Raw genomic sequence first — 12307 nt, 5'->3', positions numbered from 1 at the left:
TTCACGATCCAAACAAGCCACAATTTGCTCATATTTTGTGTGAATCGCCATTAAACACGTTATTCGTTTGAAATAGTACTTTGTTGAGGCGAAATGGAGGCTGTTCCGCGGATGCCGATGATTTGGCTGGAGCTGAAGGAAGCGGGGGAGTTTCAGTTCAGTCCTTCCGTCAGACAGGTGAGACTCTCCGCGGTCCAAACGAGCGATAGACAGCTCAACCAACATACAGTGTGTTTATAACCTTTTAAGGATCTCTGATATAAAATAAATAAACAACTAAATAAACAGCTTTCGCTGCTATATTACTTCTAAAAACTGTTAACAGCATGTATGAGTTGTGAAATATTAATTTTCTCGTTGATTTCGTGCCTGTTTATCCAAATAAGCCTACAATTGGCCTTTGCAATCTAGTCATTTGAAAAACAAATTGTGTCTTCACACTCAAAACTTGTCAGTTTGCATTAAGTCAGCAATGACATCCTTGATGACCATGAGTTGGTATTTTGTGTATGCCAGTAATGTTTGTGTCAACTGTACTGAATTATTGTTATATAGTATATTATGTGTGACAATGTCATATCACATTACCCTATACTGTCTTCATCTGTTGATGTGATCACACCAGGTTAGGGAGGGAGGCATGATTAAGATGAGGAAGTTGTCTTATAACAGTTAACATTAATGTATGACAGGAAAATGCTGTTGCAATTCTTGCTGTCAAAAATGTAATCCTATCTACATGTCAATGTCTGATGTTTCATACTCAACCATAAGGCCTTTTCCCTCTTTTGTCCCCCAGTATATTCAATTAAACTATGGTGAAAATCCAGAGAACTACAGTGAGTCATTGAAGAGGCTGGAGCAACTTAGGCAGGTGGGTTTAACGTCAACATCTGCATTAAATACCCTGCAATTGGCTGAAGTTCTTGAGCATTTCAAAGAGGACGTTGATTATAAAGTTTGTGTTTAAATCTCTCTCTCTTTATTAGACTGTGGTAAATATACAGAGAGATTTTGAGGGCTGCAACACTCTTAGAATGTACTTTGGTCAGCTTCATTTTTCTGCAGAGTCGTGTTCCCATGGCAGCTGGCCAGGAAGCTGCAGTGCCCGCAACATGGTAAAATGTTCATGTCAGTGATACAAATTTTTTATGAGGTTACATCTGTTACAACCAGTAATTTAAGCTATTATTCTTTCTTTTTGCTTGCAGGACGGATCTATTTTCAGGGAGAAATATCACGCATGATGATATTACCTATGAGCAGGCCTGTGTCCTTTATAACCTTGGTGAGTTAAAAACAATTAAAGCATCAACATAGATTCCATTACCCCAAAAAGTATTTGGACACTTCAGCCATTCTTAAAAATTGATTGTCACTATTTTTTTTAGATAACAGAACATCAAACCAATTGACACTTACACACTTGTTTACCAGTTGGAGTTTTTTAACTATTCCTCTATCATATTTTAGGTGCCTTGCACTCTGTTCTGGGAGCTGTGGATAACCGCCTATCTGAGGAGGTGAACATACAATCCATTGCAACTCCAGATAAATCTGTACTTAGGAAATGTTAAGGATTTATTTGTGACTTTTTCACAGCGACTATTTACTCCTCACTCTTTATGTGTGTTTGTTTGCGTGGTTGTGTTAAGGGGATGAAAGTGTCCTGTACACATTTCCAGTGTTCTGCCGGGGCTTTCTCCTATCTGAGAGACCACTACAATCACAGCTACAGCTCTGACATGAGCAGCCAGAGCCTGTCAATCAACATCAGCCTCATGCTGGTAAACACAAAGTCTATGTGTAATACTGAGTTCCATTCATCTAGTAAAGTCTGAATATCCAACTTCCTACATGAAAAAGTGCAAGAGAACACTACTTGAAGTTGGGCGTACAACTTGGTAACTTGGGCGGAAATTTCCAACCCTGGCTCTGCCTAGGTGCGGCTGTGTGATATCATGCGAGAATGGCAGCACCTAGGAACATGGACACAGTTAATGATAAAATTTCACATAAATAAAATGCATTAATGAGTTCCTATATTACATGATGATAATAAAACCTGTCACATATACAGATGTGTAAAACACTGTACATTTTATTTTATTTTGATAACTGTACATCTTCGAAACAAATGCTAGCATTTCTATTTTGATTCTTTATACATCGACTTCCAAGCATCAGATAACAAGAACGCTATTGGGTTGGAAGTTGGAGATATCAAGTAGAAGTGAATATCTGTAGGCAGCATAATAACTACTTTCTTTTTACACTTTGAGGTGCATTCTAAGCTCTCCTTTCTCTAAATGCCATTCTTCTTATTTTTTTTTATTTTTTTATTTTTTTAAATCTATCACTGTCTGTCTGACTCTCTAAGGCACAGGCTCAAGAGTGTCTCCTGGAGAAAACTCTACTAGACAACAGGAAGAGTCATTTGGTAGCAAGAATTTGTGCCCAGGTAGGAGGAAGCTCTGTACATGCTTATCACCAATATATTACAGCATGCCATTGATTAAACCGCATGCTTGCTACTGCCACACTTATTTCCAAGTCTGTTTGCAGGTGTGTAGCTATTATAAGGACTGTCTGAGGGTTTTGGATAACTCTGAATGTGTGCCAGGAAGGATTCAGAAGGAGTGGAGGAAACTCATCTGCCTGAAGATAAGCTACTTCAGTGGCATTACAAATGTGAGATCACACAGTAAAACACTACATTAATCATGTAACATAAACTTACTTTATGCATGTCCTTCATTTTACTTTCACTAGTTGCATATGGGAAAGCAGTCAGAGGAGCAGCAGAAATTTGGAGAGGCTGTAAGTGTATGCGTTCGTGTGTAAATAAAAATGTCAAAAGTACTATTTATTTGTTGGGGTGAAAATTTTTACGTTCAAAACAAATCTTTATGTAACTTTAAAGAGGTCTTTAAGGCATAGTTCACCGAAAATTCTCTCATCGTTTACACACCCTCATACCGTCCCAGATGCAAAACACAAATGAGGATTTTTAGAAGAAAATCTCAGCTCTGTTGGTCTTTACAATGCAAGTGAATGGTGACCAAAACAATTGAAGCTCCAAAAATCTGGAGTATTATGGATTACTTTTATGCTGCCTTTATGTGATTTTTGGAGCTTCAAATTTCTGGTCACCATTCACTTGCATTGTAAGGACCAACAGATCTGATATATTCTTACACATAGTAAGATAGTCATACATATCTGGGATGAGGGTGAGTAAACGTTGAGAGAATTTAGATTTTTGGGTAAACTATACATTTAAATTCCACCTCTGTATGCCCCATGTAATGAAATGTCTTTTGTAGAATTTGAGCAGTTGAATGTAACAATTTGGTGACAGGGTGAGACCACTTACTGTTTCTCCATAGGTTGCTTACTTTCAGTCCTCCCTAGACAAAGTGAATGAGGCAATTAAGCAGAGCAAGGTAAAGATTCATACGGATACACACACGCACAACACTCCTGTTTATTAAACTCATTGACATTCTAACCTTTTACCTGTACATATTGACCTCTTCAGGGTCAATCGGAAACTGTGCAGGAAGCTCTGAAATTCACAATGGATGTGATTGGTGGGAAGTAAGACCTTTTGAATTTTTGTTTTCATTTGCAGAATGTTATACTCAAATCACATTTAAGTCTCAAGCTCTATATTAAGGTTATTGTAAGGTGTGTTTAGACTCCTCACCAAGTGTCTTTAAAACATTGGTACATCTAGCAAAAAAAGAGTTGTAATGCATCAAAATATGTTAGGATTCCTTTTTTTTATTATTATTGTAAAATGTTGTTTATTATGCATGTAGTGTAAAATTGTATTTTTATTTTGCATTAACTCATGTAATTTTCCCCCTCTTTACCCTGTGTTAGGTTTATTTCAGCTAAGAAAGATAATGATTTCATTTACCATGAGTCTGTGCCTGGTATAGAAACACATGCAGCAGTAAAAGGTAAGTCTTTGTTTTAAGATTATATTAACATATTCAGTATCATGATCTTGTTCACATTTGACTTATTTCTCCTATGACATCTGCTGTGCAGGTGCATCCTTGGTGAAACCCCTTCCTGTGACCCCAACTGATCAGAGTGTCACTGGTCCTGACCTCTTTTCTAAACTTGTTCCCATGGCAACTCATGAGGCCTCTTCCCTTTACAGGTCAGCTGTTGTCTCCCTAACTAGCTTTCAGAATATTGTTAATCATCACTACCTTTTTTACATTTAAGTCACTGTGTAAAAGTGTATGTAGAAAATGTATCTTTGGAAACCATTACGATGTTCTCTCTCTCTCTCTCTCTCTCTCTCTCTCTCTCTCTCTCTCTCTCTCTCTCTCTCTTAGTGAAGAGAAGGCACAGTTACTTAGGGACATTGTGGCCAAGATAGAGGACAAAAACCTAATCCTTGAGTAAGTTACACATTATAATTATACAGAAGTGATTTGATAAATTTTTTTACATATTGTGTAGCTATTTACAAATATGCTCTTTCCTCTATAGGAGATTTATGGAGTCTCTAAGCAGTGACTCTGTGTATAAAGTTGACATGTTTAAATCACTTCCTGATGCTTTGTTGGAAAAATGTGCATTTCTCAGTGTACGACCAGACACTGTCAGGAACCTTGTTCAGGCCATGCAAGGTGAGAGTATGCACACACACACACACACACACACACAAAACGTGATTTTTGTGAAATGTAAGATATACAGTGTGTTAAATGCTAAAGGAGTAGATCACCCAAAAATGTAAATTCTGTCATTATTTACTTACCCTAATGTCATTCAAACCTATATGAATTTTTGTCTTCATTGAAAGACAACATAAGATGTTAGGTAGAATGACAGCCTCAATCACTATTACATCTCTTTTGATTGTTCCTCAGAAGAAGGTCATGTTTTAAACAACGTGAGATTTAATGACAGAATTGTAATTTTTGGGTGAACTTTCCCTTAAAGGTGCAGTATGTAAGATTCAAAAACCCTTGTTATTAATGACACTTGTGGCTGTTAAGTGAACTTCAGCCAGCTACCTGTTGCTCGTGCACACACTCCATAGGGATGTGAGAGAGCATCGACCAAAACAATAACGAAACGTACAAAGAGGTTGAACGTGATTCACCGTCATCATGCTGACTGATGAGGTAGCATAATTAAAATTACACAGTTATGTTTTACTACAAACTTTGAGACTGCATGTTACATTTGAATCTCCAGTGCTGGAACAAGCTTAAACAAAGTCTGGATATATGTCTGACTATGCGAGACTGTAGTCTGAATTAATCACTTTCTTTGCATGATACATAGGCTATCGTATAAATGCAGTCTATATTGGCATTGGCTAGATAGCCAGCTTTATCAATAGCTGTTAGCTAAATTTTGAGGATGATGACATTAGCAGTTTATAAAATAGACTGTACATTATAAATATGTTAACATAATTCAGTATTGATTTGATTCAATCACAACAGTAATTTTGATATATTGATGCGCTATTGTTTTATAACAATAGAATGTATATATTTTCTGTATAACCAAGTTACGTTACACTAATGAATGAAGCTTTTTGCATTATCTTGAACATTGTCTAGCATTCATATAATGTATTATTGTTGTTTACCTTGCTGAATAATTACAGATTAACATTGACATTAACCTGACTTTTAGTATAAAGAGAAGATTGTTGAAATTATTTGAAAGTTACGAAGTAAGGTAGCTTGCAAATCGTTAGCGTTAGCAGGCAAGGTCAAGTTATATAATATTACACAGATCAAACCTTATGGCATTATATTTCTCATACTTTACAGTTATGTAAGTTTACCTGTCTGATAAGAATAATTCAGGGTCGGTTTTGATCCCCAAAACCGAACGAAGGCCCTTCCAGGAATCAAATACCCTGTTCACTCTAGTTTTCGCTCAACCACGATCACATTCCAGCTTAGCCAGATGGGATTCAGTAGCTAATTTTTATGTATTTTTTTGGCTTATTCTGAGTTAGCGTAGGAGTCGGTGTTGTGCTGGGAGCCGGGCGTTTTCTGGATTACATCTCTAAGGTTACGCTACCTAGTGTTGCAGACTGTCTGTTGATGCTGTTGAGTAGCGGAAGAGACTGTGGCCAGGCTCTCGGGAGCATGCATAAACGTCTCATTCTTTGGATTTTCCCAGCAAAAGCGACCTGCTCCCTTCGCATGAAAATCCATCTACAGGCTTTAATAGGCAACCTAGGAAGTCAGAGAAGGGCACATTTTTTTAGTTGCATTACAAGCTGTTCACACATTGGCAAAAAAAAAATGCGAACGTTACATATTGCACCTTTAAGATCTTTTCAATAGGGAGTGTTTTGTAAAATTAATGTTGGTATTTAAAAAAAACTGCTTGTTGGCCCTTAATAGGAGGCTTCGTTCATTTACAAAATGTTTTGTAAGAATTAGTCCATTGTAGAATTTGAAAAATGGCATTTGTCTGAGTTTGTTTCCTTAAATACATTTTCTTAGTGGATGTTTTGTTATCTGAGAATGCAGGAATACCATGATAAACCATTCATAATAGCAATAATTTTGTAATATGCAAACAATAAAATTAGCATGTTGTTAATCTTATTGGGTTTTTGGTTTAGCAGATTTTCAAATGTCCTATTTTGTTTGAATTTCAGTTTGATGGATTTGATGATATCAAATAATTTGTGTTTTAGCACTATCAAATGTGTACACTGACGTGGGCTCATCTCTGGAGGAGGTCCATACTGCCCTGGAGGAAGATGAGGCTGGGGAGAAGAGTTTGATGGAGGTGGTAGGACAGAAAGGACTGCCAGCGAGGCCTCCAGCCCTGCAGGAGATTCAGAAAGATATGAAGAAATATGAGGCTGCCCATCAGGCAGCTAGCCACACTAACACTGAGCTCCACAGAGCCATCAACCAACACATACCAAACCTACGTCTGTTGCAGGGGTCTGTTGAGGAACTCAGAAATAGCCTGCCTCAGCCACAACTCAGCCAAGGTAAGAATGAATGTATCTCTGTGTTTTTTTTTAAGTTATAGAATGAAAGTTAAGAGAAGCTATTTGTCTACCAATCTATTGTAGTGAATGTAAATTTGACATCAAAGTTCATTCATCTGTGTAACACCTAGAAAGTTGTTGAAGATTCTCTTTTCTTCTAAGACGATATGGCTTCCTTGCAAAAAATGAAGACCATTCTCAAAAAAGTTGATGAAATGCGGAAGCAGAGGATCTTATTGGAGAGCCAGCTTCGTGACCTTATTCATAAAGATGACATAACTGGAGTCCTGGTAACCGCAGATCGTGTTGAGATCAAGGTAAAAAAACTACTATTGTACAACATACTATTGTATTGCTTTTTTGGTAACACTTTACATTTAGGTTCCATTTGTTAACATTGGTTAATGCATTAGGTATAATTAACTAACAATTATCAAATATTTTAAAATGAGTTTTTAAAAATACAATTGTTAATTCATAATGCATTAACTACTGTTAACATATACAACTTTTAATAAAAAAAAAAATATTTGTATGTTGAAATTAACATTAACCAAGTTTAATAAATGCTGTAAAAGTAATGTTCATTGTTGGTTCATGGTAACCATTGTAGTGAACTATGTTAAAAAGTGGAACCTTGTTATAAACCGTTACTGCTTTTTCTTTATCTCTCTGTACTCATCTGCTGTCAGTTTACATTGCACAAATGACCATGTCTTTTGTCCAAATCTTTTTTTTTTTTGTTTCTATCCTCTCTTACAGACATTGTTTGCAGAACAGTTGAAGAAATATGATCAACTGAAAGGGTATATAGAACAGAACTTGGTAGCCCAGGATAACTTCCTGAAAGCCCTAACCGAGTCTAATGTGAAGTACGCTCCTGTACGCAAGACGCTAACGCTCACAGAGCAACAGTACGTTTTGTCTCTGTATTTTTGTTCCCTGACGGCACGGGCATATTCTGTATGCATATATAAACATACTCTGTATATTTTTAAGTGATGATTTGTGTAGTTACTGCTTAGAAGCCATTATGTATATGATTATCTTGTCCTGTCCTGCAGGTGGAACAGCACTGTGCATTCTCTGATTGCCTCATTTGAGGCTTATGAGGAATTTATGAAGAAGGCTGAGGAGGGCAGAAACTTCTACCAGGATCTGGACAAGAAGACTTCATGCCTGTTGGAAAAAACCAAGTCCTATTGTCAAACCAGAGAGGGGGAGCGAGTTTCCTTGCTGGAAAGGTAAGTCAACTCGTGCTGATGGTCATGATACTTAGGGGTATATTTTGCAAATTAAGATACAGTGACCTGCAGTACACTATGTGGGGAGACAGTTCCGGCAGTTCAGTTAAATGGTTTTCACAATGGTGATGAGTAGGCAGGAGTGGGATTTCTGTATCTCTTCTGATGGTGGGTTGCCTCTAGCTGGTACTGAATCTGTAACCTTTTTATAAGCAGCTCAGATCAATAATCAGAAGGCTACCACCACCCAATACTTAAAGTATTCCATTTCAAGCTACCAAGCTTCCATTTCCATTTTTCGACTACTTTATCTGACTGCATAATTGTCTTACTGTGGCTTTCTACAGGGAGATTGGAAAAACACCACCTCCCAGATCTACTGGCCAAAAGCCTGTGGTTGGGCAGAAAGTTCTTGGTTCTAGATCTGGACCCTCCAGTCTTGAGGCTGTAGGTCCTTCTCTCCCCCATTTTGGTGCTGGAGAAGATCTTCCACAAGAACTGCGAAGCCTCCCTTCAAACATGAATTTTGCCCGAGGTACTCTGTTTCCAAACCCACAATTTCCCAATACAGATCTAATGCTCAGACAACCGTTGGCACATCATCTTCCACCAAATCATGCACCTTATGGCCAAGCGTCTGGGCTTCCACAGCCCTCTGCACCCCTTCAGATCCCTAGGCTGCCACAGCAGTTCCAAGCAAGATCAGCTGGAGGCGTCACACCTGTCTATCCTCAGGTTAACCAGTTGACCGCTTCACAGATGCCTACTCAGGGATACAATCCAGCTCTATGGCAGCAAGGCCATAGTGAACCCATTGCTGTTTCAGGGGGGTACACTGTGCCTCCACAGATGGGGCAGATGCCTCAAAATTTAATTAGGCCTGGTCTACCAGGGCCACAAGAATCCATGCCAAACTCCCTTGGGCAGCAGATGCCAACTGGTATGCCTCAGTCTTCCTCTGCCCAACCAGTCCTGCAGGGAACCTCGTACCAAAGCGTTACCCCCCAGCCGGGACAAAGTGCTCCCTCAACCACACCAAGAAATGCATATCCTGGGCAAATCCTGCCACCCTTCCAACCTGGACAGTACCAGCCTTCCAGGCCAGTCCAAGCACAGCAACAGTCTGACTTCCCAACCAGCTACAGACCAGTATTAGTTCCACATACTCAACCCCAGCATGGTCTACCAGGCCAAATAAAAGTAACCCAATCGCAGTCTGGTCCTTCTAATCAGTTCCATCCTGGACAACTTCCACAAAACAGGACTCAGCCTTATATGGGCTATGCTCCCACATCTTTTTCATCCTCGCAAACTCAGCAACTCTCTGCACCCATCCAAAATCCACAGCAAGTGCAGCCAGGGTCTCAAATATTTCCACATGTACCCTTCAGCCAGAATTCTCAAATTACTTTTGGTCCTCATCCATCCACTCATCCCACAATGCCACCTGGAGCTGTACCAGTTCAAGGCAGCATGTATTCATTTGCATCACCACACATGGGCCAACAGACCATTCCTCCCCAATTCAACTCCATGTTTAATGGAACAGGAGGACAACCCATGTACACTCCAAGTCAAAGCCAAATATGTGGCCCTCAAAATGTGGCTCGCCCTTTGTCAGGACAAGCAGTTGTACCAGTGATGGATAATCCAGTTCCTCCCTCACTTGCTAGCACTCTTGTACCTGCTCACATCTCACCCCAAAGCCAGATCTCCACTACTAAGCCAGACATACCCTCCTCTTCCTTGGAAATCCAAAATTTGGAGCCACAAACCACATCAAGTGCTGCCCTCCCTCTGGAGGTAGTGTCTGACTCCACTTCATTTCTGGATTCTCTCCAGAACAAAGTGGATCATCTCTGCATTGAATCCCAGAGTAAAGCATCTGATTGTGGAGTGGATAAAGGCAAAAATGTCAAGTCAGAATTGGGCAACAGTTGTGCAGATGTCATCAATGGTAGTCAGGATACCATGCAGAGCACAATCCGTAACGATGACACTGTACCAGGGGTGCCGAAAAAAAGAGACATTTGGTGATTTGGATCCTTTGTGGTCACTAAACAAGATATGATGCCTGAACACACTTCTACATGTACTAACACATAATTGCACTTTACTTACACACTATGATATATTAAATTGACTAAATTAAAGCAAATTTAAAATATTATATTATTACTATATGAGGGACTCCAAATAAAGTCCATATATTATATTAATTATATAATTATAAAATTATATTCTTGTGTCCCGTATCATGCTGTTTTTCTAATCCTAAATAGCACTTTAATCTAAACTCTATCCATTGAATGATGATGTTGATAAGGAAGAGGTTGATTGTGTATGTTACTAATTTGTTGAATTTCCATTGTTTCATAAACTAAAACTTTGATACAAATATACTCTTCTAGCGTTTACATTTACTTTTGTAATACAGTGTAAACATAGCTTTCTTATTGCTCTGTATACACCATAATATTTTTACTGTTTACAAAAGTGGGTATAAGACTGTATTGTGCCGCAATAATTTGAGACTTAAAAAAACAAATCTCTTCTTTGGATATGTTGCTTGTGTTAAAAATTCAACATTAAATCAGTTGCTGGAAAAACTAAAAAATGGTGTGGGCACGCACATATACAATGCATGTATGTTTCAGTCACATTCCAAGATTATGATATGGAATTCAAACCCAACTTTTGGCCAAGCCAGTCTAGGACATCTCCGGAGGCCACACCAATGTTGTTTTAGGGTCCATGTCATGTTGAAGGCTGTTCATACATGACCGCATGTTTTAAAAAACATCTCTATTAGCATCTCTATACTTCCCTTTTTCCCAGTTACTGCTATTGAATTGAATCGAATCCCCACAATGCTGCCACAATGGGTATGGTATTAGAGGGATGATCCAGTTAAAAAAACTCAGCAGTAGAAAGCTGATTCAAAAGTCTTTTAAGAGATTTTAAGAGCTGTTTGGCAAACTCTAGACAAGCTGTCAAAAGGATTTCAATCTGATCAGGTGGGCACTGAGTTTTAATCACTTCCCTGACTAAAAAGACATTTCTTACCGGAATTGCTGTGTATTCACAATAACTCAACATGCACAGAATGTTATACTACGTACATATTACAGTCTAAACATGCAGTATAGTATATAATTGAATGTGTTTGCATACCACCAGTGTTGAATTATTCATGCACCAATGCCCTAATATGGCCATATGATGGCACTGTATGGTTGTGTAGTTATGAAGTAAGATAGGACATTGTCTATTACGATTGTTTGTATGTGTCCCTCTATATGTGTTACTAGAGCCTTCTGGATTAAATCAATATGCTTAATTTGATCCATATAACTTTGATGGGTCAAAGTAAGTGATGGAGATACAGAAATTTTTAAAGTAAACATTTTTTTCCTTGCACAACAGATTTGGAATTCTCTTAAACTATTCATAAAGAGGTGAGAGGAAGGAGGATTAGAATAAGAGGTTACTAAATTCACTCAAAGTGTAATGGCTGCTGACTGGAATATAGTATTGATGTGTGCAGGTAAACATGAAAATGACAAACACAATACATGCATACTCCAATGCATACAGTATGTGCATATTGTAGATGCTGTGTGCTGCTACTCAAAATTTGTTTTATTTAAGTTGCGAGCTCAAGGGCACTTCACTCTTCTAAGACAGCCAGGCTTTCATTTCAGCTGTCTGTGCACGCCATCCCTGCTTTTGACTTGCTTTGATGGAGTGAGCTTTGGGAGAGTAACTGACCCAGTTTTTCTTTGTAAGATGGTTTTGGCTTGAACAGCACACTCACAGTGCTGAAGTATTTTGTTGATGAGAAGTTGCTTAGAGAACATGGTGTTGTTAGTTCAGATTATAGTACTAGCATAATACACTGTCTGGCCAAAAAAGAGTTGCATACTCTAATATTTTGTTGGACCGCCTTTAGCTTTGATGACGGTGCACATTAGTCATGGCATTGTTTCGACAACCTTATGCAACATCACATTTATTGCTGTCCAGAGTTGCATTCATTTTTAGAGATCTTGTATTG

The 12307-nt window shown here is 38.5% G+C and overlaps 1 protein-coding gene across 1 annotated transcript; it reads left to right on the top strand.

The window, feature by feature from the left end:
• On the top strand, window positions 1-10850 carry LOC127619811 (tyrosine-protein phosphatase non-receptor type 23-like). The gene is given in 21 exon segments (XM_052092810.1): window positions 1-177; window positions 800-874; window positions 990-1058; window positions 1060-1118; window positions 1212-1288; window positions 1474-1523; window positions 1656-1787; window positions 2381-2461; window positions 2566-2691; window positions 2773-2820; window positions 3390-3446; window positions 3542-3600; window positions 3889-3968; window positions 4060-4174; window positions 4356-4421; window positions 4513-4652; window positions 6701-7006; window positions 7169-7323; window positions 7769-7920; window positions 8071-8250; window positions 8598-10850. Coding segments are annotated over 21 exon segments (3801 nt in total). The 5' UTR covers window positions 1-93; the 3' UTR covers window positions 10288-10850.
• The last annotated feature ends 1457 nt before the right edge of the window (window positions 10851-12307 follow it).

The sequence above is a fragment of the Xyrauchen texanus genome, chromosome 26 (genome assembly GCF_025860055.1).
Source record: "Xyrauchen texanus isolate HMW12.3.18 chromosome 26, RBS_HiC_50CHRs, whole genome shotgun sequence".
NCBI classification, from domain to species: Eukaryota; Metazoa; Chordata; class Actinopteri; order Cypriniformes; family Catostomidae; genus Xyrauchen; species Xyrauchen texanus.
This window is presented reverse-complemented; position numbering and strand designations above follow the sequence as displayed.